The sequence below is a fragment of the Alligator sinensis genome, unplaced genomic scaffold, assembly GCF_000455745.1.
Source record: "Alligator sinensis unplaced genomic scaffold, ASM45574v1 scaffold625_1, whole genome shotgun sequence".
Lineage (NCBI taxonomy): Eukaryota > Metazoa > Chordata > Crocodylia > Alligatoridae > Alligator > Alligator sinensis.
The window spans coordinates 130,715-153,653 of NW_005842894.1; the positions used below are offsets into that span (position 1 = coordinate 130,715).

General features: G+C 52.3%; 1 protein-coding gene across 4 annotated transcripts in view; it reads right to left on the reverse strand.

Annotated features, from left to right (window-relative positions):
- ROBO4 (roundabout guidance receptor 4) overlaps positions 1-22,939 on the reverse strand; it is a 66,426-nt gene that overhangs the window by 6,359 nt on the left and 37,128 nt on the right. For 2 of the 4 annotated variants that reach the window (XM_006035931.3, XM_025192120.1), the window contains exons 13-19: positions 22,457-22,499; positions 21,513-21,652; positions 20,704-21,018; positions 16,680-16,793; positions 9,434-9,575; positions 7,205-7,414; positions 3,772-4,187 (exon numbers count right to left, since the gene is read on the reverse strand). In XM_006035931.3, coding sequence (XP_006035993.1) covers positions 3,772-4,187; positions 7,205-7,414; positions 9,434-9,575; positions 16,680-16,793; positions 20,704-21,018; positions 21,513-21,652; positions 22,457-22,499 — 1,380 coding nt within the window. The remainder of the gene's footprint in view (positions 1-3,771; positions 4,188-7,204; positions 7,415-9,433; positions 9,576-16,679; positions 16,794-20,703; positions 21,019-21,512; positions 21,653-22,456; positions 22,500-22,939) is intronic. The other 2 variants (XM_025192121.1, XM_025192122.1) reach the window with 2 other exon arrangements.

Below are 22,939 nucleotides of genomic sequence, written 5' to 3' on the forward strand. Positions count from 1 at the left end.
AAACTGGTGGCAACACAGCACACAGGGCTGTGACCCTCCCAAGTGGAGCTTACTTCGCAGAATACCCTGGTGTGCACTTCCCCATTGGGGGCTCAGGACTGATGCCTCAGTGCTAAAAGTATTAACACAGCTGTCATGCTTCATGGCAATGGAAACTTGGGCCTTAAGGATCCAAAGAGTGATGAGGCCTAAGCCAAATCCTGGACCCTTGAACACCAATGGGGATGTGCCTGGAAACTACAGTACCTAAGAGTAACAGGTCTGACCTGGCCTCTGACCCCAGGGCCTCTGAGTACAGCGGCTTGATCCCTTGCCTCCCTTCTGAAAAGCAGCAGACCTGATCCATCTGACACCCCAGGCCCCAAGCAGTGATGAGGTGTGACCCAACCACTCAACCCTGTGCACCCCTAGAGGTATGGGAGGCACCCAGGCCCCTTGCTCTTTTGGCAACCCAGCCAGTCTGCTCCTGTGTCTTACAGGTTGTTTTTTTTTTCCCTTGTGCACTCACATAAGCTATAAATGATTAAATGAATGGAGCTAAAAGTTTCCTACCCAAAGCCTGCCTGCTCATGGAAATAGAAATGCACTGCATCATAAATTATTGTGCCTCCTGGCTGCCTGCCTCACTGTGGAAGCATCTACACGTACATGTTAAGGTGAAGCAATATATTCCAGCATACCAGAGGTTATTGCTCCCAGGTGCCACAATTATACATGTCGCCTGGCACTGCAGTATGTTGAGCTGGATCAAAGCTGCCCTAGCTGGCAGTGGGCCCAGGGGTTAGCCTGCCAGCCTAGGACTGCTCTGACCTAGCTCAATGTGCTGTGGAGGGGCTGGCTGAGGCACAAGGGTGCTCCAGTGTGGGGCTAGTGTAGGGTGGCTCTAATGTAGGGCTAGCCAGCAGGCAGGTCCCACACTCAAGCATCCTTGTGCTGCAGCCAGCCCCATCAGCGTCTACACATGCAGTGCTGCAATGTAAAAAAACTCCACAGCAAGATAGTACTAACCTGCTGCGGAGTTTATCAGTTTCCTGTGGCCTAATAGGTTCACAAGTGTAGATGTCAAGATATTTACTGCAGAGCTGACTAGGCAACTCCACAGTAAATGTCTCATGTAGATGCACCATTACTCAGGGGTTCAATGGAAGGCCCAGAACCTTAGAGAGACTGTGTAATGAACCAGGGTGTGGAGACCAGAGTGCACTTTTCTCTGCCTGAGCCCCCATGTCTTTGCAGGGGAGCAGTATCCAGGCACAGTCCAGTTCTGCACATCTGTAGGCAGCTCCTTATCTGGCAGGGCAGAGCTGAGCTAAGGAGGTCCTGGCTGAGACAGAGAGGTGGGTCCAGTCCATGCTTAATCCGCTGACCTGTGACAGCAGAAGCAGAACACTTAGCCCCTGGGAACCAGTCTACCTATTGCTCATGCTGCACAGATGCCCCCTGTTGGTCACACATACGCACTGAGAGTGCCTGACAGGCCTGCTCATCTGCTATGCTAGGGCAGCAGAAAAAACATGCACCAGACATACTCCAGACCCCACAGCCCAGCCAGAACTGGTTGCAGATAGTGAGGGCTGATCTAGCATAAGACTAGGGCTTTCTCCCCCTGTATACAGGGAGGTGCAGGAGGCACTGGGCCTCCCCAGGTACCAAGTGTCCTGGAGCCTTCACTTAGCTAAGCAGCTCTGCCCAGACATGGTAGGCACTGGCCAGTGCCCATGCCCTGTGCAGTAGGGTCTGCTTCTGCTCCTGTCCCATGAGCAGCTAGTGCCATAGCTTGGGAAGATGCCAGTTGTTTCTAGATCCATGGTGTGAGGGCTGAGGCAGACAGTACCCAAACAATGCATGTCCCCTGTGAGGCCCGTGCCTCTGGGATGGGGTTAGATGAAGGCTCCTCACCATACTCCAGGCTGCAGATACCATCCAGCCCCGGCCCCTGGTCTGCAGTGCAGGGTCAGGCACTTCCTGAGACTGCCAGTGCAATGGCTGCCTGGGCCTTTGTTCCCTTGCTGTAGCAACTCTTTGTAAGAGCAAGCCCATGCCCAGCCTCTGTGCTCTTCTGGGGATGGGGCTGTCTGGCCTGGCCCCTGTTTTCTCTCACAATTCAACCGGCAAACAGGAAGAACTCTCCAAGAATGGGGTGTGGGAAACATTTGGGGTCCACTGCCTACCCACCACACAGGGTCAGGAAAAACGGGATCTGAGCTCCTGAAAGGGAAAAGGGTCCAGCCTGACTCAGAGCCAGTGGGGGTGGAGACACTTTCCCAAGCTGTGTCAGCTCCAGAGCATAAATTTCATTAAGGACCCTGGCTGTACCTGTTTGGCCCAGAGCCTGTCACTGTGACCCTGTAGCAGGCTGGACTGTGGCCAGGTCTCTCTCCTCACACAAGGACCACAGGCACAGGGAGAAAAAATTATTGGCGGGGGCTGAGTGCGCATGTACATGTGCACCCCCCCAGCATGTAAGTGTGTGGGGAAAGGGAAAGGGCCGTGGGGGGCAGATTGAGGCCCCAGCAGTGAGGGAGAGAACAGGATTCAGGCAGAAGCAGTGGCGGGGGGCTGCGCCCAGATGGGTGGGGTGGTAGGACAAGTGGAGGCCTGTGGGGGAACATGCCTCCTGATCTGTGTGCGGGGCAGAGGCGGCTGCCATTGCGGACTGGGCTTTGAGCCCCACTGCCCTGACAGGCACACAATGCCACGTGCACTTCACCACCAGGTGGGCGGGGGCATGGGGCAGCTGCAGCAGGGAGCAAAGTGCAGCCGCCTTTGCCCTGTGAGCAGATCCGGGAGCACATGCCCCCCAGAGCTCCCACTTGTCCCATCACCTGGCCTGGTCAGGGTCCCACTCACCCCACTCCCTGATCCTGCCTGTGCCCCGCTCCCTCCCTCCCCACTGGGGCCTCAATCTGCATCTCCCCCTGCACGGCGGTGAGGGAGGGTGTGGGGCTGAGGCTAGGGCTGGGGCAAGTCCTGCACAGCTGGGGCAGGGTGCAAGATGGAGCCGTGAGTGGCTTGTCTGGGGGGTGCGGGTCCTGCTGCTGCATGTACCCTGGGAGGGCATGGGGGGCAAGTGCCCCAGGATCTGTGCAGTGCAGGGTGGGGTGGACTGCTGCTGTGGGCTGGGGCCAGGTCTGTGCTGGGCTCTTCCTGGTGTGGGGTGGGAGGGTAGGGGTCAGGCTGCACTGCATTCGGGGTGGGTGGCGTTGCTGGGAGTGGGGGTTGGGGGAGGAGCCATGTCCCCAGATGAGCCACTGGTGGCTGTGTTCCTGGCTCCATCCTGCACCCTACGCCGGCTGTGTACCACCTGTCTCTGCTGCAGCCCCAGCCCCACTCCCTCCCCCAGTACTGCGTGCATACCCCTCCCCACTCCTGCTGCAGGTACTAGGAGCCCATGGCTGGGCTGCCTTGTGGCCCTACCGTTGCCCCGCATTTGGAGGGGCTAAGCCCTTTTCGCCTCCCCCCTTCCATTGCCTATGACAAGGACTGTCCTTTTAGCTTGCCCAGGGTTTAGTTCCATCCCTGCTCTGAAGTCCCTTTTCAATAATACTGGCAATAACGTTACCAACATAGGCCACAAGTAGTGGCAAAGTGAGATCTCAGTGAGCCTGCACCCTCATTACTAAGACGCTGGGAATTATTATGACTTTAACACTCCCATTGCACCCACATTTAATTAGGAAGGAAAAGACCAGAACTGACAGAGAAGGGCTTTGGGCTATGTAGCAGGGGCGGGCAGGGCTCCTATTTCCCAGAGGGGTAGGGTCCCCTTACCTGAGTAAGCCTGCTCAGCCTCTGGCTGACTCAGACCACAACAGAAGCTGTCCACTGCCACAGTCAATGCCTGAGCAAAGTTGGCATCCATGAGGAAGGAGCCATCTGAGGAGCTGACCAGGCTGCAGCGTGTGCTGGTAAAGTTCTCCTCTGAGACTGAGCCCCAGCCATTGAGCAGGGAGCCACCCAGGGAGCCCTCAGCTTCAGCCTCACTGGGGCTGGAGGAGGGTGTCTGGCAATACCGCTGGAAGAAGTGCGTGGTGTGGCAGTCTCCTCCCTCTATGCTGGGGTCATCTTCCATCTCATCAGCAGGATCTGCATCCCCCAGGTCTGAAGGCAGCAGGCTACAGATGTACCCATAAGTGTGCGGGGGGGAGAGGGCACATGTGATAGAAGAGGTGCTCTCCTGCTGGGGCCTGTGAAAAGAGCACATGGGTCTGGCTTTCAAATAGGCATGGCAGGGGAACTCTCCTGCCTTCCAGTACAGAACAGGCTGAACCTGGGCTCTCTTGGGACATGGTCCAAGGGTGACAACTTCCTTTGACGGGAGCTCCCAGGCACAGTGTCACATCTGGACGGCCACAGCTAGGTCTAGATTAGTCTCCACCACCCCCAGCATTCTCTCTCAGCAGTTGGTCTCACCACGAGCAGATACCTCAGGGCTTTCTGGGGTCAAAAACATCCTTGCCTGGGCAGGGATGATGATTGTGATGATGGAGGAAATGTGCAGAGCATTGGAAGCCTGGGTGCATGTCACCTCTCAGCCCAGCATGTGACAACAGAGCAGGAAGCTGGCTTGGTGTAGCTGGGTGCTCAAGGGACACCCACGGGTCCTCCTCCTGAGTCTTTGGCTGCGCCCCGTGGGCAGTATGTGGGTGTCTGCTTGCCTTGTTCTTTCCAGCCCTAGGAATCTTCCTTCTTTTAAAACTATTTTCCTTTTGATCTACAGAGATGAAACCCCACCCCCTCAGACTGCCCAGAACAGCTGTGTGCTTCCTGAGTGACACCAACAATGCTTACTCCCCTGTGAGCCGGCCTACTTTGCACACTTTGCCCACAGGTGACAGTACTTTGCTGGCTGAAGTGGAACCACAAGGTCAGGAGGCTGGGCTCCCTGATGGGGCTGTTGTGGAGTAGTTAGTGCCAGACTAATACTAATACAAACACTACCCACCTACAACATGAAAAGCAATGGTACTCCAACTCAACTCTGCTGTTTCAGTGCCACAGATTCTAGTCCTCCCTCTGCCTGGCATGAGGCCGATAAACCCTCTGGTAAGGTTCCTTGTAACAATGGGGAGCAGCAGCCTGAGATGCACCAGGCTTAGGACTCGTGACTTGGTTGTGGAGTCCATGGCCACACAAGTGGCAGGCAATGGAGCGGAGCTCTGGAATCTCAGTCCCAGCTTGGTCTTCCTGCCCAGCTCCTGGATATCCTGGGGGAAGCTGCTCTCCCTGTGCAAGGAAGTGAAACTGGCTGCAGAAGCATAGTGAGGTGGAACACCCCATTAGCAATCTGTTCTAACTGCTTTAAGAAACTTGCAAATGAAATAAAAGGCCAGCTCCTTGCTCCTCCTTTCCCTTCCTGACCATTATAGATTATATGGGGGGAAGCTGATATCCTCACAAGGCAGTGCCCTTGGAAATGCTGGCCTCTGGTGCCACAATGGCACCGGCTACTCAACTCTTTACGAACAAGTCCCACAGAGGTGAATTGTTTTTCAGAAGAGGACAGATCAGCACTGAATAGGGACGGTTTAGGAATACTGCATCCTACATCTGTGCAGGGGTTGGACTAGATGGTCCTGAGATCCCTAACATTTGGGATGCTAAGAGTGGAAGATAATCCCTGCTGGATGATGCCAGTGCTCCAAGTCCTAGGGAGGCAGCTATTTCAGGTCATTTCACAGATTGTACAAGCATTTCTTTTGACTGCCATTACATTCTCCTGGCTTCTTCCCTATAGGAGCATCTGGGAAGGAAGTGGAGCCAACCCCTCTCTTCCCCTACACCAATCTGCACAGGGGAGACAGGTATGAATTGTCTGTATGAATCTGAATTGGACCCTTCCCTGGCGACTTAGCAGGAAAGTTACAGCAAAGATTTAACATCACACAGGTGAAGTGTGGGAACAGGAGCATAGGGGTCAGTTTCAGGCACATAGATTATACCATCTTAGACTCTGTGCCTCGGTTTTCCCCACCAGTCAACCAAAATGATTGCACTGAGCACAGCTCCTGGGCCCCTGAGCTATGGGAGAACTGGGTTTCACTGGGAGATCTGTAGGGATGTGGCATGGAGTGCTGTGAAGGACCCAGGGCTTGCCTGTCCTTTGTGTGGAGCAGTCTAAGTAACAGCACTCTTGCTGAGGCACAAGTCACCAGTGACAGTTGGGTGAGGAGACAATCCAGCTCAGCAGGCTGATCTGGCAGCTCAGGCAGAAGGGAGAATCAGCTACAGCCTTCAAAAGGGACCTAAGCTGCAAGAGGCAAGTTAGAAGCAGCACTCCCCCCCGCTCCCCGATTGCCCCAACATCCCCTTTCAGCAGCAGTGAGAAGGGCCTGAGGGCTCTCTTTCACCTTGGAGAGAATTGCCCTGAAGCAAGGACAGGAGCAGTCCACATCTCACAAGCTTAACTTACTGAGCTCTGTCCCAACCTACAGCTTCCCCCACTCTATTAATATGCCTTACACCCTCCCTACAGGTCCCTGCTGTTCCAGCCCTGAGCTCCTCCTCAATCTGCCAATGATCTGGACTCGTAGCCTTCTGCTTTCCCAGTTCCTCACATATCTCTGCTGGGGCCCCTCTGTCCCAACCTATGGTCCCATCCCCTCCCCATCAGCTCTGCCAACCCTGCTCAGTTCTAGCAGAAAACACATCATGAGTTTAGTGGGTTCCTTGGCAAAAATGTTGTGGTTACAGAGCTGCTTTATATAGAGCTTTTATCTTTCCTCCTCCTCAACCACAGCTCAGTTTCAACCTTCCTGAAGGGATGGAGCCATGTCACAGGCCCTAGAAGAGAGCATCTGGAGCCCAGAGGCTGCTGGACCTGTTCCTAAGCTATGGGGGAGGGTATAGTGCCTGCTCAGTAGCAAAGGAACTTGGAGCCTGGTTTTAGGTTCCCAGGAGGAAGCAACCCCCTGCATAAAGTCACCACAGCTATGCCTAGGATCATGTCCTGTGACTGCTCTCCAGTGAGACAGGGCTGGGGCTTCTGGCAGAGAAGACCATAGGGGTTCCAAAGCCTGGCATTGGCGCTGCCACACACAAGGGCTGTAGACCCCAGCCTGCATAAAGCTTGGAGTGACCCCAGCAGGACAACCCAGAAGCAGCTGGGAGGACAGGACCCTGTGTAAGAAGAGTGATGTCAGCAGCAATATCTTGGATGAGTCAAGACCCCATTGCAGTGCATCAACCCCAGAGGGAGCCTTACCTTTGACACTCATCCTCCTCACTGAGCTCTAGGTACTGAGCCACCTGGTCTGGTGTCAGCACAGCATCTCTGTCCTCACTGAGGGACAGTGAGGGTGAAGCTGTGGAGAGGTGGTAGTAGGGCAGTTTCTCCCCCAGGGTGTCCTCAGAGCTTGGCAGAGAACCCCTCTCTGGCTGCTGGGACAGGAAGTCCTCCTGAGAGTTGCTGCACCTGTAGGCAATGGAGATACTATCAGAAAATGGAGATACTCATGACTTCCCACCAGGATCCTGCACATCCTACCCTGCACTTAACTGTCTATGCCCACCCTCAGCAACAGGGTGCATGACCTGTCATAGATTCCCAGACTGGCCCCTGCTGCCCCTTCAGACTCACAGGCCTTTTTGAAGGCAGAGGGTTACAGCCCCAATGACTGACTGCAACAGCGAATGTGTCTGTGGTCAGTAGAAGTTGACTGTATATAAAATCCTAACAGTGATACTAGCCCATGTCTTAAGCTTATGATCAGCATACGATCAGCATAGAACTAACTCCTAGCAGGGAATAGGTAGGAATAGGCAGGGAATAGCCAAGATGCCAGCAGCTCCCTTTCCTGAAGAGCACCCCTAAAGATAGACCCCAGAGTAGATGCCAGTGCAGCTCCACATATTTAACCAGAAGGAAAACCTCGGTGAACCAAGCCCTGGGCCCACAACACTGTCTACTGCTCAGGTCTGCCTATCTGGATATAGATGAGACAGCAATCTCTTAGAAATCCCATCCCGTCCAGACCAAGCACACCCTGGAAGGGCTGTGCCACTGGCTGCTCAGCAAGGAGCTTGGCATGTCACAGGGCCCAAGGACATACACGAAACATGGCTGAGGCCTTTGCAAGGAAGCACAATGTAATGTGACTGACCATCTCTGCTCCCAGGGGAAATGGCCTGTTTCCTGGGTCTGCTCTGTCATACTACCCAGGAACTAATAAGAACCTTAAGAACCTGAAAACACCTGAGGTTGGGGCCATGTACATCTATCTCCTTCCAATGCCTGCCAGTGCTATGGGAGTGGCCAGAGCCTTAACAGATGCTAGCAGTCTCACCATGGCCTCCTGGCTCACTCTGGCCTCCTCAAAATGCTTGCTTGCTCTGGCACACTGGACTACAAGAAAGGGACAAGAGGACTCCAGCTGCTCATTAAGGTTCCCCATTTAAGCCATGTCACCCCATAGAAGCCCCTGAGATCTGGCAGACATGCTTGTCACTGCCACATCCCCATGACAGAGTCTGACCACAAAGTCAGGCATAGGATGTCCACAGCCCATGGGTGGTATAATTAACCCGTGCCCACAACAATGTGCACCATAGTTGCCAGTTGGCCACCAGTACAGACAGACTCCAGCAAGTCCCCTCCCAGAATGCGGGTCTGCACAGAATGATGGTGGATCACTGCCAACTCCAGCCCCAGGGCTCAGAGCCACTGAAGACCAGAAGCCAAGGGTAAGCAAAGTAGTGATTAGCATAGCAGGGCGGTGCAGTTGTCCTGTACAGCACTGCTGTCTGCTGCCTTTAACCAAGCGTGCTCTCACAGGCAACAGATTATTGTGCAGCCCATAGATGATGCTATCATTATTCCATGCATGAGCTCAAGGATGCTTTCACTGCACAAATGAGAAGCAAGGGGCCCTGGGAAGACAGGGGCAGCTGATATTACATCTGAGTGATTTATGCTTCTGGATTGAGACCTGCCCATTTATTCAAATAGCAAGGAGGTAGTATGTCATGAGATCTACTTGTGAGAAGTCCTCCAGCCCCACAGCCTGGGCTGAAGGGACTTTGGGGAAACTTTACAGTATTTAAAGCTCAAAGAAGCCAGGGACTGGGTTCCTCTCCAACATGATCAATAATGTGGCTCCTACCCACAATCAGAAACCTAAGCAATGCCTGGCCCAGCCCACCACACTGCTGCAGAGGAGCTAGGCAAAGTATTCCAGGTGCCTCTGATGATTGTGGGGAGAGCTGGGGGGGGGGAGTGATGGCTGCAATAGCACCAATGCCCTGGTCCCAAGGAGCCTTGCACATGGCATGTGGGTATCAGTAAGTGAAGATGAGTGAAAGGAATGCTCAAGCACCAGGAGGAAGCCCTGAGTAGCTGCCAGATGGCTTTTCCCGCATCCACAGCCCAGGCTCTGGGTAAAGACAGAACACAGCAGGTTCAAAGGCCCTTAAAATGAAGTCAGCAGGCCCTTACTCTTCCTGTGATCCCTGATCCCGGGGGCTGTGCTGAACGGGAGGCACTGTGGGAAGGGGTAGCATGCCATTCATGTTCAGCAAGGGGCTGTGCTGCAGCAGCTTGGGAGAGCTGAAGGTTTTCAGCACTTTGGTGTCCTCCCCTAGAAAAGTAAGAGAGAGAGGATCAGTCAGCTGTCCTGGGCCCTTATCCCCACTGACACTCAGTCATCTCCCACTCATCAGCCAGCTCCCTGCCTTGTAACCAACTTCCCCATCCAGCCCACAACCAGCACCCTGCTTCCAACCCTCCACCTGCACACCAGCTCCCAACCAAAGAACACCCACCCTCACACTGACCAAAGCACCCAACAACAGAGCAACACTTGTCCCAATCCTTCCCACCCCCCAACCCCCCTTCCCCATGTCTTCCTGTCTGCAGCTAATATGCCAGCTCCTGAAAATAGTTCAGTTATCCTGGTGGGAGGTATGTCCATTGAGTGGCTGAGATGACCATGTATGGAGGAGAGGTTTAGATTTATAAGGAACTGGGGGACTTTTTGCCACAGAAATAGTCTATACAGGGAGGATGGTCTCTACCTAAAACAAAATGATACCAAACTGCTGGCACACAATGTTAAAAAGGTGGTAGAGCAGCTTTTAAACTAGAATCATAGAACCGGAAGGGACGTGTACGATCATAAAGTCTGGTCCCCTGCCATGGGCAGGAAGTATTGGGCTTAGATGAGCTCAGCAAGGTATTGGGCTCAGATGAGCTCGGCCCATCCAGCCTCATCTTGAACACCTCCAAGGAGGGCGACTGCACCACCTCTGCTGGGAGTGCATTCCAGATTCTGGTGACCCTTACAGAGAAGAAGTTTTTCCTTATATCCAACCTGAATTTACCCTCTATTAGAGGAAAGTCGACAAGAGTAAAACAGCGCACAGTTCAGATTTGCATGTCCTATAGGGGCAAAGACACAGACAATGGTGATAAGAAACAGGATGGGAGCAGTCAGGTGAAACACAGAGAAGCCCAGCCCAAACAAATAGATTTACTGATTAAAAGATCATGTACAAGTAGCCAAGTAGGCAACAATAAAAAGTAAAATTGCTTTTATGTTAATTACAGAAGTCTAAGATCCAAGATGGGTGAACTTGAATGCATATCAGTAAATCACAATATTGTCAGAATAGGTATCTCAGAAACATGGTGGAATGAGAAAAATCAATGGGATGCTGTAACAGCAGGATACAAATTATACAGGAATAAAATAGGTTGTGCTGGTGGGGGAATAGCACTCTACAGAAACTGGCTGGGGAGGCATGTGATCTGAAACAAAACACAGGGAAGATGTGGGAGATCATGTCAGACCAACCTGATTGCCTTTTATGATCAGGTCACAAAGGCCATGGATGCAGGTGTCGCGGTGGATGTAGTCTTTCTGGACTTCAGCAAGGCCTTTGACACCGTCTCTCACCCCATCCTAATTAATAAACTAAGCGACTGTGGCATAGATGCCTACACAGTCAGATGGATTGCAGATTGGCTGAAGGGTCGCACTCAGAGGGTGGTGGTGGATGGATCATACTCGACTTGGGGGGAGGTGGGGAGTGGAGTCCCCCAGGGCTCGGTCCTGGGGCCTGCGCTGTTCAATTTCTTCATCAGCGATCTTGATGTTGGGGTGGAAAGCAACCTGTTTAAATTCGCTGATGACACCAAAATTTGGGGGGAGGTGAGCACGCTAGCAGGGAGAGAGAGATTGCAGAAGGATCTGGATAGGTTACAGGGGTGGGCAAACAGGAACAGGATGTGTTTCAATACGGACAAGTGCAGGGTGCTGCACTTGGGTAGTAGGAACCAGCAGCACACTTATACGATGGGGAACTCCCTACTTGAGAGCACGGAGGCGGAAAGGGATCTTGGTGTCATTATTGACTCCAAGATGAACATGGGCCGACAATGCGAGGTCATGGTTGGCAGGGCTAACCGGACCTTGTCGTGCATCCACAGGTGCATCTCGAGTAGAAGCCAGGGAGGTGATCCCCCACTCTATGCGATGCTGGTCAGGCCGCAGCTGGAGTATTGTGTCCAGTTCTGTGCGCCCCATTTCAGGAGGGATGTGGACAACATGGAGAGGGTCCAGAGGAGGGCCACCCGCATGATCCGGGGACAACAGGGCAGACCCTACAGTGAGAGACTGCGGGACTTGAACCTATTCAGCCTCCACAAGAGAAGGCTGAGGGGGGACCTGGTGACCGTCTATAAACTCACTAGGGGGAACCAGAAGGGTTTGGGGGAGACGCTGTTTCCCCTAGCCCCCGCTGGCATAACAAGGAGTAATGGGCACAAGTTGATGGAGAGGAGGTACAGATTGGACATCCGAAAAAACTACTTCACAGTTAGGGCGGCTAGGAGCTGGAACCAACTTCCAAGGGAGGTGGTGCTGGCCCCTACCCTGGGGATCTTTAAGAAGAGGCTGGATACTTACCTGGCTGGACTCATTTGAGTCCCGTTTTTGTTTTTAGGGTTTGTGGTTTTTTTTGTTTGTTTTTTTTTTGGGTTGTTCTCCCGCCCTGGCGGGGGGGCGGGCTAGAAGATCTATTAGGTCCCTTCCGACCCTAAAACTATGAAACTATGAAACTATGAAATGCAATGACTGGCACCACAGTCATGGGAAAGTAGAAGCCCAAGGTCAAAAAGGGAAGAATGGAGGAGGCTTTGGAGACCAATGTGTTGGAGGGAGGTACATAAATGGCTGCTATTATGCTGAGCAAGAAGCTCTCTTATGGCATTGTGGAGGGAGAACAGGGAACAGTGCTGCAGACATTGAGTATGAGCCCTAATTGGTATTGGGGATAGAAGGCTCTTTATCAGGATGAAGCTGGATATGGTACTAGAGTCTGTGCTGGTCCCAGTTGCTATGGAGGCAGTGGCTCCATGAAGGGGAAAAATTCAGCAGATGCCAAGGTTGATGCCAGAAGAGCCAGCTGGACAAAGCTGGCCCTGGAACCTAACTGCTTCCATCTTTGAGGTAAAATGCATGCACACCCTAATTCCAGGCTGCTTAGTCAGTGCTAGAGTTGGCTGGTCCATAGCAAAAGATGGGGCTGACAGTTTGGCGCTCCCTGCACTGTAACCCTCATGGGAGCCATTACTGGACCATGAAAGCTTAGGGCCAGGAGATGAAGTCAGTGCCAAGACAATCAGTTATCAAAAAGTCTCCTTTAAGTCCCTAATGGGCCAGGAAAGCTTGGACACTGAGGATCCAGTGTTTCAGTCTGTGATAGTCGATGAGGTCTTGGGGACATCAGAAATGTCCAGGGAGTAAGGCAAAGCAGGCTTCTTGCTTCATTCCTTAGTTGGAGACTCTATCTGGACCAGTGCATTGGTGCCACGTTCTACACTGCTGGGGATCATGCAGGTAGGTATCTGCAATGAGTTGGCACTGAAGAGGTACTGACATTGGGAAGAACTTTTGGAGCCTGGATCCAAACTCAGTCCAAGTGAGTTGTCAAAGAGAAACATTCTCCACTTTCTTTCTTTGTCCTTTCTTCTTCTTGGTTTGAAGGAGAGGCATGTCACAGTTATCAAGAAGGCAGTACTGTACTCCCAGACAGTACAGTCACTTTGGATGGGCATTAGATGCAAGAATAAGAGGGAAAGTGTCTGGAACCAGAAAACTCTCGAGGTGACATTTAAGGAGCTTTCTCGGAGGGAAAAAAATCATGAAAGGCCAAGAAGGTAGGACGGGTGCCCTGGGCCCCGAATGTGAGGGAGGGACTAGGATGATGGTGCCATGAGACACAAAGGAAAAAACATTAGAAAAAGTTGGGGAGCCCAATGGCATCAAACCTTGGGCCCAGAAAAGAAATGAATCCCTTGATCCTGAATGGGGAAGAAGATGGGCGAAGGAAAAAATATAAAGTGTAAATGTAGGTGAGAACAGGTGCTGAGTCTAAATGAAGAATAAACTGCCAACATAGATTAGCAGAGTACTCAATCCCAGCCAGGGGATAGAGAAGCATGGAGGAACAGGAATTGAGGGCTCCTTTTATTTCCAACACAGTGTAGGACCTTGAGATGGGAGATTGGGGCTGGTACAGCTAAGGCAAAAGGTCTGTGATCAAAGGCACAGGGACTGCGCAAACTCACAGAGTGTCTATCTGGTGGTAGTATTGGAGATCCTTGCCTCTCAAAATGTGGATGATTAAGTCCAGTGCCCTGGCAGTCACATTTTCTCCTTTGAGTAAAGACCCATCCTTTCAGCCTTATGTTCCTACAGAGCAAAGGATGTGCCCAGTGAGCTGGCTGCCTAGGAGTCTCTGTTGCCAGCTCTGAGGATAAACCACAGCAGCAGCACATGGCATGACCAAGGCTTACTGGCACTGGAGCAACTAATGATGTGGTCCCAGGTTGAGGGTGCTCCCCACTCCTCCTACAAAGGACCTGCAAGGTTGTTGATGAGGCTGCCTTGGCTTTCTGTGCCTTCAGACTGTTCCTCTTATCTGAGCCTCTCTGTGACCCACTCCGCTCTTCAAGGGAAACCTGGCTGAGGCACTACACTGTCTGCAGAGGCTGCATTCTTGCCTGCAGGAAGCAGAATCCTGTTCCTTGCAGGCTCTGTGCCTGGCACCCCTCTCTCCGCAAAGTTGGGAGACACCATCCCCTTTACCACCCAGGACAGCTGGGTCTCATTTCCAATTCAGACCCAAATAATCGTTTGTGAAGAGTCTTGTGGAAGATTTTGCTGAGTTTATTTCCAGCTCACAGAGAAGGAAGGACAAGTTCCTGTCTCTTCTTGCTTTGTGTTTTCATTTGGGCAAACTCTGACAGGCCACTGCAGTGCAAACTGCTTGCTTGTTCTGTCTGCCCTGGCCCATGGCGATTCCACCTGTAGCAGCATCCCTGCAAGAGTTGGAGCTGTATGTAGCTCTCTCTCACACAAAGATGCAGAAGAGCAGAAAAAGCATCTCTGCTAAGCAATAAGCTGGTCAAGCAAATTCAGCTACTCTTTGCAAGTGAAAGCACCCAGATACCTTTCAACTTGTCTTCTGTAATACAGGCCAGTTTGTGCCCTCAGGGTCTGTAGATGTGACAGTCCCCAGAGAGAACTCTCTTCTCTGGCACTCTTGGGGGTCCCTGAATACTCACAGCCCTTGTACAGAGGGTTGTATTTTCTAAAGGGACTGGGAAATAACAACAGCACTGGGTAACTGCAGTTGTTTTCAAAGTGGATTTGCTTTCAGAGTATTTTGGTTCAACTCTGGGCACTATATTCAGAGTAACTTGGTTCAGCTCTGGACAGGTGCCTTCTGGAGGCTCTGGGCCCTCCCTTACTCCTTCAGGGCAGAAAAGGGTCTGATGGTTGGAGGCATAAACATTTCCTCTGTTGGTCTGTTCCATCAGCAGTTCGGATCCCATCTGTCCTAAGTGGTGAGTCTGTGGTATGGGTGGGAGTAGAGCTGTGATGTCACACATGCTAGGAAGTGATGCCTGGCTGGTCAGGAAGTGAGATGTTCTCAGACTGTGATCCATAAGCTTTACTGGCAGCTCACTATGATCTGGTGTCCTCAGGCCTTGTGCCACACTTCAGCAACATCCAAGAGAGTCAATCAGTGAAATGACCCAGCCAGCCCAAATGTCACCCACACAGAAAACCTTAGCACAGCTATGCGGTGTCCTCCTCTGGCCCACCCTGCAAGCCCACAGCTCAGATGGGCCCGAAGTCATGTGCTCTCCTTCAGGGCATCTTACACCTGGTAAATCCCTTCAGTTGGGCTTTCTCCCAGTACAAAGCTTCACTTCTTATTTGCTCTTCCTTGGAAACCCAGCAGTACCAGTCATGGCTGCAGCTTACAGCAGTAAACAGCAGTCAAAGAGCTTCCCTTTAAGAAACTCCCTGTGAGCAGAGGAAGTCTTGCCTGAAGGTTGAGAGAGGAAGTCCTGCCTGTGTGAGTCCTAGAAAAGCCTGAGCCAAACTAATACACATCTCTGGAGAAAGCAGCATTATTGTCCCAAGTGTAACATAAGCACAAGGAAGGGACAGGTGGACTGGCTGTCCAACATTACAGCCAGTGCAATTCAGCCTATTACCTATAGCTCCAAGTTCAAATCCTCTTCAGAAGCTGTTCCTCTTTTATGGTGTTAGCTAATCCCAGCATAAGATGAAGGTGGTGGGACCCGGGTCAATACAAATAGGGATTTATTGAAAAAGTCCTGCTTTTTGGGCCCAGTCTCTGGTGCTTTCCTGTGCAGTCCTGGAACTGAGGCAGAGCCATGATGGAACCATTATTCCAGCTTGCCCCTGCTTTGTCAGAGCCCAGCAATCCAGGCCCTGCGTCTTGGGTTCACAGGACCCCCTCCCTCCATCCCAGGGTTTTGCCAGACTGGCCAAAGAGGAACTGAGATATTGCAATCAGGCTGGATGGCAGTGCCCATTGCCCAGTAAGTGACCCTCGCTTCCTCTGGCCTGGCAGCACCAGGAGCATGACCTGGCTGTTTGAGAGCTCATGGATTATTGGTGCTGGGGAGCAGGACTGAGGACCAGAGCACAGCATCCCTCAGTCAGAGCAAGGTGAGGTGACTCCTTTCTCCTCTCCCAGGGCCAGAGTCCTGGCTGGTGGCTGCGCCTGTAGCTTTGTGCAGGGCTGTGCTGCCTTCTGCTGACACCTCTCTGGTACCAAACGTCCTCCTGGATCTCAGAGTGACTGGCCTGGAGCCTCTGCAGGTGGCAATGCCCTGAGAACAGCTAGGTGTTGGCCTGGGGGTTCAGGCTCCCCCACTCCACCTGGCTCAGCAGGGCAGGGCAAGCACATATGGAAATGGATTGCCTCAATGTTACTGTTTGCAGCAGTCCTGACATGGGCAAGAGTGAGGGTTGGGGCAGAACTGGGAACTATCACTGTCCCCAAGAGGGGCCTAAGATCCTTCCCTTTACCCCAGGGAGTCCTTAGGCCCCTTCAAAGGGCACCACAGGCCAACAGAGATTCCCCAACTTATCCCTCAAACCCCATGGTGCCTGTCCCTACACAGCTCCACCCTGAATCTCCAAAGCACCCCCTAAGATCCAAGAAGCCAATGGGGCACTCCAGAAAGCCCTTCCACCGCAGCCCTAGGAGTAGAGTGGAAGCTTGCTGTGAAACATGGCTCTTCTTTGCAGTGGCACTGGAGGAACAGGCAAGCCCCTGTCTGGCCTTGTCCTGCAGCCCCACACTCTGGGCAGGGCAGCTACAAGTTCCACAGGGCAGTTGGCTGCTTCACTAACCTTTGCCTGTGAGGCTCTGTCCTCTATCGCTGGGACAGTCTGTACTGTCAGGGCCACTTGAGGATGCAGAGAAGCTGGATGGAAGCAAAGGGGTGCTGTGTACCTGCTGAAGCTCTGGGGAGAAGAGGAGAGCAGCTGTGAGCATCAAGGGTGGGGCTTGTCCTCCCGACTAGGTGGTCACAACTAGATCTGCAGTTCTGCCACTGGGCACAGCTGTGGATGCACAGGCCTGAAGTGACTCCATGGAAGCCAGTACAGACTTGGACTGACACTGGGAATTCAGCTTCTGACAACAGAAGCAGCTAGAGTCATTGCCACAAGAGCTTAGGAGCCCTGCAAAGACACTATGGGCCTGATCCCAGTCATAGGTCACTCCTGATCTAGCAACTGTCACTGGGAATCCCCACCCTCCCCTCCCCTCCCCCAAGTCTGTGCAAGAACTGCTCAGCTCTATGCAAGGCTGGTGTTCTCTGTTTCCCATGGCCACACACAGCTGTCAGGCTGCTCTGCTTGCACTGGCCAGAGTATGGCCCTGCAAGGCACCATAAAACAAGGAGGGCCATGGTATTTTACAGTCCCAGAGCAAAAAAGCTAAAAAAGATCAGCATGGTCATTGAGGTCAACCGGTATTGTCCAGGCCAGGGGACTTCCCTGTATTAGCTTTAGCTCTACAGCTGTTAGACACCTGGAACTGAAGTAGATCTGCTGAAAGCAGAAAGGAGTAGGGACCTGTCCTTGTAGTTCTGCTGCTCAGGGCCTAGATAGCACTGGGTGCTTAACTCTTTAGTCTAACACAGTGGTACTCAACCATTTTAGATTCAAGGTACCCCTTATTAGACTCAAGGAACCTCCTGGAAAATGCCAGTTTCATTTGGTTTTTGATTACAGAAAAACACAATAAAACAGGTCTGTGTTGCAAAGAGGGCAGAAAGACTACAACAAGGGTAGAACATTTTTAACACTATGAATTCCTATTTGAAACCTGGATTTATCTTATGAATCATATGGCACCCTTGAAAGGATCTCACAGCACCCTGGTTGAGAATCACTGCTTTAACACTGATCAAAGCACTGTCTAGATGCTGGATAGCAGTGCAGCTCTCTAGTTAACATAGGCCAGGAGATCATCTAATGGCTCCTCCTAGAAATCTCTGAATGAAGTCCCAAGAACAGAGCTGGTGGGACAGGGAATCAGAAGCAAGAATGGCCTCCTCCAGCAGCACATCCCAGGCCAGCGTGAGAGCCAGAGGCTGAGTCACTGAAGCGCAAGTAGTGGCTAGGGCCAGTCACCTTGCAGTGCTCAGCAGACAGCTGCCCTCCTGGCTCTGGCCCTGGTCCTGGGTGTATACTGCAGATGACTGCACAGAAGCAGGAAACAGCCTGAGCTGCAGGAAGCCATTTCATCTTCCAGCTACCATGCTCAGCCAGGTCCATGGCAGTGCCCTCGTGGTGACCTCTTAGGAAGGAGTGTACTCTGCACAGCCCATAGAAGGGAATAGTAAGGCTAGGGGCAAGGGCTGGATTAGATTGCTTTGAATTCTGTAACTTTGATTTGGGCCGGAACTCTGGAGATAACTTAATGCAGCTTCTATCAATGCCCCTCTCCCCCAGCAGCCGTCCATAGGGAGAGATGCTGCTATAGCAGGCTGGCTGCCGGGACTCCAGTTCAGAGCTTAGGTCTCCTCTTGTGAGTCAGCCAGGAGCTTCGCGATGCATACCATAGGGCAGTGGCTGTACATGAGCACAGACTGAATGGGGTTGGTAACACATTAGACAGGAGGATGGGGAAGACATGAGCACTTCCTTGGGCCTCCACAGGCATAGGTCTCAGCATGGCACCAAGGGACAGCAGGCCACTGTCCCTGTGGCTGGCTGGGGTGCAGGCAGTGAGAGATGCAGGATCTGGCCCAAGGTTATGCAGCATCCTGGGACTGAAACTACCATAGAGGCAATACTGGCTCTGCCTAGATGTTGTATATGCTTGGGACTATGGCTACCCAATAGGATCGTGCAAAATTTTGCCACCAGTTTTGCTTCAACTCTATTTTGAACCGTTTCAAGGTCGAAACAGCAAAATCTAAGTGGAACATATATAGTCAGAACAGCCTCGAAACAAACAAGGCAAGTCAAAACGTTTTGCTGTTTCAACGCTATTTCAATGTTTCGCCCATAGGCTATAATGGGGAACAACAAAAAAGCCAATAGATTTGACATTTCTGGCCTGATTTGGATGACACTCACAGGAATGGTAGCCCCTTATGAGGGCATGAAGTCTGCCAGGTTTCAAGGAGATAGGTGCACAGGGTTTGGGGAAACTGGACCCTCAAATTTTGAAAGCAAAGCTCATGTCACGTGTATGTGTTAAGCCACAGTGGGGTCAAAACTGCAGGCTTGCTAGCCCCTGCTGAGGCCACAAAGTCTGCCATGTTTCAAGGAGATAGGTGCACAGGGTTTGGGGAAACTGGACCCTCAAATTTTGAAAGCAAAGCTCATGTCACGTGTATGTGTTAATCCACAGTGGGGTCAAAATTGCACGGGTGGTGGCCCCTGTGGAGGCTACAAAGCCTGCCAAGATTCAAGGAGATAGGTGCAGGGGTTTGGGGGAAACTGTACCTCAAGCTGTGGACAAGGAAAACTCGTGACAGGGTGACACTGTGCGTGTTAAGGCACAGCAGGGTGAAAGCTGCAGGCCTGCTAGGCCCTGCTGAGGGCACGAAGCCTGCGAGCTGTCAAGGAGATCGGTGCAGGGGGAGTCTGGGTTCTGGGGCCTTGCACCTCTGGCTGCTGACAAGCAAAACTTGTGACTTGGGTGCTTGTGCAATTGACTGTTTCTGTCTTGGGACAGAAGCAGTTCCTGGCTCTGTATTGATGCTTTCCTCTCCTTGGTTTATGGTTTTGTAGCAGTTAATCCTTGCTCATTAACTCGTTATCCTTACTAGCTACTATGTATTGAGCTGGTCCCTGAGTGAATCATGATAGATTGCGTAACACGGTAGCTAACTAGCACAAGCACTCATGTCATGAGTTTTGCATGTCAGCAGCTACAGGTGCAGGGCCCCAAAAACCCCCTGCACCTCTCTCCTTAACAGCTGGCAGGGTTTGTGGCCACAGCAGGGCCTAGCAGCCAGGCCTGCAGTAGTTCCCTTCCCCTCACCCCCCCTTGCCCCAAGGCAGACACAGTTGCACAAGTCACAAGTTTTGCCTGTCAGCAGCTAGAGGTGCAGGGCCCCTGAACCCAGACTACCCCCATACCTATCTCCTTGACAGCTGGCAGGCTTCATGGCCTCAGCAGCGGCTAGCAGACCTGCGGCTTTCACCCTGCTGCACCTTAACACACACAAGTTTTGCTTGTCTGCAGCTTGAGGTACAGTTTCCTCCAAACCCCTGCACCTATCTTCTTGATACTTGGCAGGCTTTGTGGTGCCCACAGGGGCCACCTGCCCTGCAGTTTTGACCTCACTCTGGCTTAACACATACATGTGACATGTGTTTTGCTTTCAAGATTTTGGGGTCCAGTTTCCCTGAACCCCCTGTACCTATCTCCTTGAAACTTAGCAGGCTTCATGCCCTCAGAAGAGGCTACCATTCCTGAAAGTTTCATTCAAATCAAGCCTGAAATGACAAAGTTCTAGGCTGTTTTGTCTTTACCCATTATATCTTATGGGTGAAATGGTGAAACAGTTTCGCTGTTTCGACGGAACAAAACAGAACAGCTGTTTCGAATTGAAACAAAATTTGAAATGAAATGGTGTTCCATCGAAATGTCGAAACACTGGTCAAAATGGAACGCTGCTGTTTCGCACAGCCCAACTACCAAATTGGACACCTTCTTGCGGCACTGCAAGCACGGTCTGCCATGGCAGGGCAGCCCATTCCCATTGGTTCATGGATCACGACTGACATGCTGGGTGACAAGGCTCTGGACTGTCGGTAGGGAGCCTTGCACCCTCACTCTAAGTTTAGGCTCAGCTACGTTGAGACCAAAGCCTTTATCCACAGCTGAAGCCAGTCAGCTGGTACTTACCCCACTTGCTGCAGCTCTTCCAAGGACCCTGGAGCGCAAGATGGGAGGGCACAGAGCTCACTGGCTGCCATGGCCCTTTCCTAATGGCTCCCCTCACACAAGTGCTCTCTAGACTGAGGCCTGGGTTAAGACAGGGCACAGGCCAGTGTTCAGTAGGTCTTCTGTGTTGAGGCTCAAGGAGGCTGGGCAGCATGGGGCAGTGAAAGGTTTTCATGTCTCTAGCAGGAAGGTCAACATAAACTGCTTTGTGCAAACTACTGTTGTCAGGTGTTAGTGGGAGCTGGGAGCTGTGGCTCTGGTGGTCAAAGGACATGGCTACAAAGAGAGGAATAAGGGTCAATATTAGAGCTGAGTGCCACAGGCAGCTTCCTCAGCCACATCCCCACAACCTGGCACACAGCCCCACACAGTCACCCAACATGTACTACTCCTGTATCAGCAGAACAGGATGTGTTGGCCTGTAGCACATGCATGTATACACTAGCTCTGCCCACACAGCGTGACATGCACAGCCACACACACCAGTCCTGCACACAGAATGAACACCTTTTTCTGCTGTGTACAGACAACAATGCACAGCACTCACAACCCTGCATACACCAGTGCCATTGCATATGGAAGGACTCCTTCCCTGCTGAATCCTTTGATTTTGTCCCTTTCCAGGTCCCCTTCCTCCTGCCCCTTCCTCACTGGTAACAGCTGCAGTGAGAGGGTTTGGTTACATGGGGTAAGAGCCCAGGTCCATCCATGTTCCTGCCCAGAGCAAAGCAGAATCAACCTTGCCCTGTGGGCACAGCAGAGGAACTTACTAGAGTGGTGGAAGTCCAGCCTGTCCTTGGTTTCAGCCCACAGGAGCTGGCTGCTCAGGCTACTACAGGTACTGAAGTTCTTGGAGTACAATGTGGATTTCCAGGTGTCTGAAAGCCATGGGGAGTCACTGGTGTTTGTCCTGGGGTGAAAAGAGGAGCAGACATCCAGACACATTGGCAAGGTGAAGGCCAGGGGTTCCTTGCAGGGCTGTGACTATTGTCACCTGCCCTGGCCAGCAATTCTGGAGAGCCAGCTGCTGCTTGGGGGTCTGGCATACAGTTGGGCACACTACCATACTCCTTTCTCATTAAGAACCTAGGTGCGGAGGCCCCCACAACCACAGCTCTTGCTGCAGGGTAGGTGTACCATTCTGGCATAGGGCTTGCTGCTCCAGTCTGTTCCTCCCCTCGTCTGGTCATTCAGCAGAAAGCCTGCTTAGGCACTTTGCTGGTGCACATTGATTGGCATGTTATAGCAGCAAGGTCTTGCCTGTGTGGATATAGCTATGTCGGCAGCACCATACTGTGCACCAGCACCCATGTTCAAGCAAAAGAAGCTGCACCAGCCCAAGAAAACTACAGTCTCAGCATCATCACTGTATCTGCACTAGAGGTTCCTGCTGGGAGCCCTTCTGGGTAGCAACTGGCACCCATCATAGACCCAAGATCCCTTTGTGCAGGCCTGAGGGCATGGAAACATCTCATGCCTTGATAATATGGCAGAGATCTCCTTCCTCCCACCAAGAGCCCCGCATGCTGGGCACTTGGGCTGGCTCTACTTAGCTGGCATGTGCTCCTATGCATGACCCTGCAACATGCAGGGAGAGAGGGCTGGACCCAGAGCCCTCAGGAGGCTCCTTATTTTTTCAAGCTAGAGGTTCCTGCTTGTTGTGGGGCTGAGCCACCTCTGATCACACCTGGCCCTGGGGAGGGGTGTCACTCACCTTTGCTGAATGACGGTATCTTCACTGCCATATCGGTACATCCCTGGGGAGCAAGGGGGAGTGAATCACACAGATGCAGCTCCTGACAATGGGCAAGCAGGGTGCACCTAGCAAAGCCCCTTCCCATTTCTGTGCAGTCCATCCCAGGGCTTCAGACCCTAAACAGCTGCATCAACACCAGCTGAGTACAGGAATACCAGGGTTTCATTCCCAGCACATCAAAACAAGGCACTGGGTGATCATGGAAATCACTGGATGCATCTTCAGCCCTTTAGGACAGGGCACTATGTATTTTGCCTTCCTGGGGATGCCTTTCTTGGCAGCACTCTGTCACAGAGTTGAGCCAAGATACAATCCCAGAGCTAGTTTCCAGTGGGGAATGGTAACATCAGACCCCAATGAGCATGGCTGGGGTTGGGCTCCTGTGGTTGGGCCTTCTCAAGTGGCTTAGATGTAATACAGTGAGCCAGGTGACCAAGATTC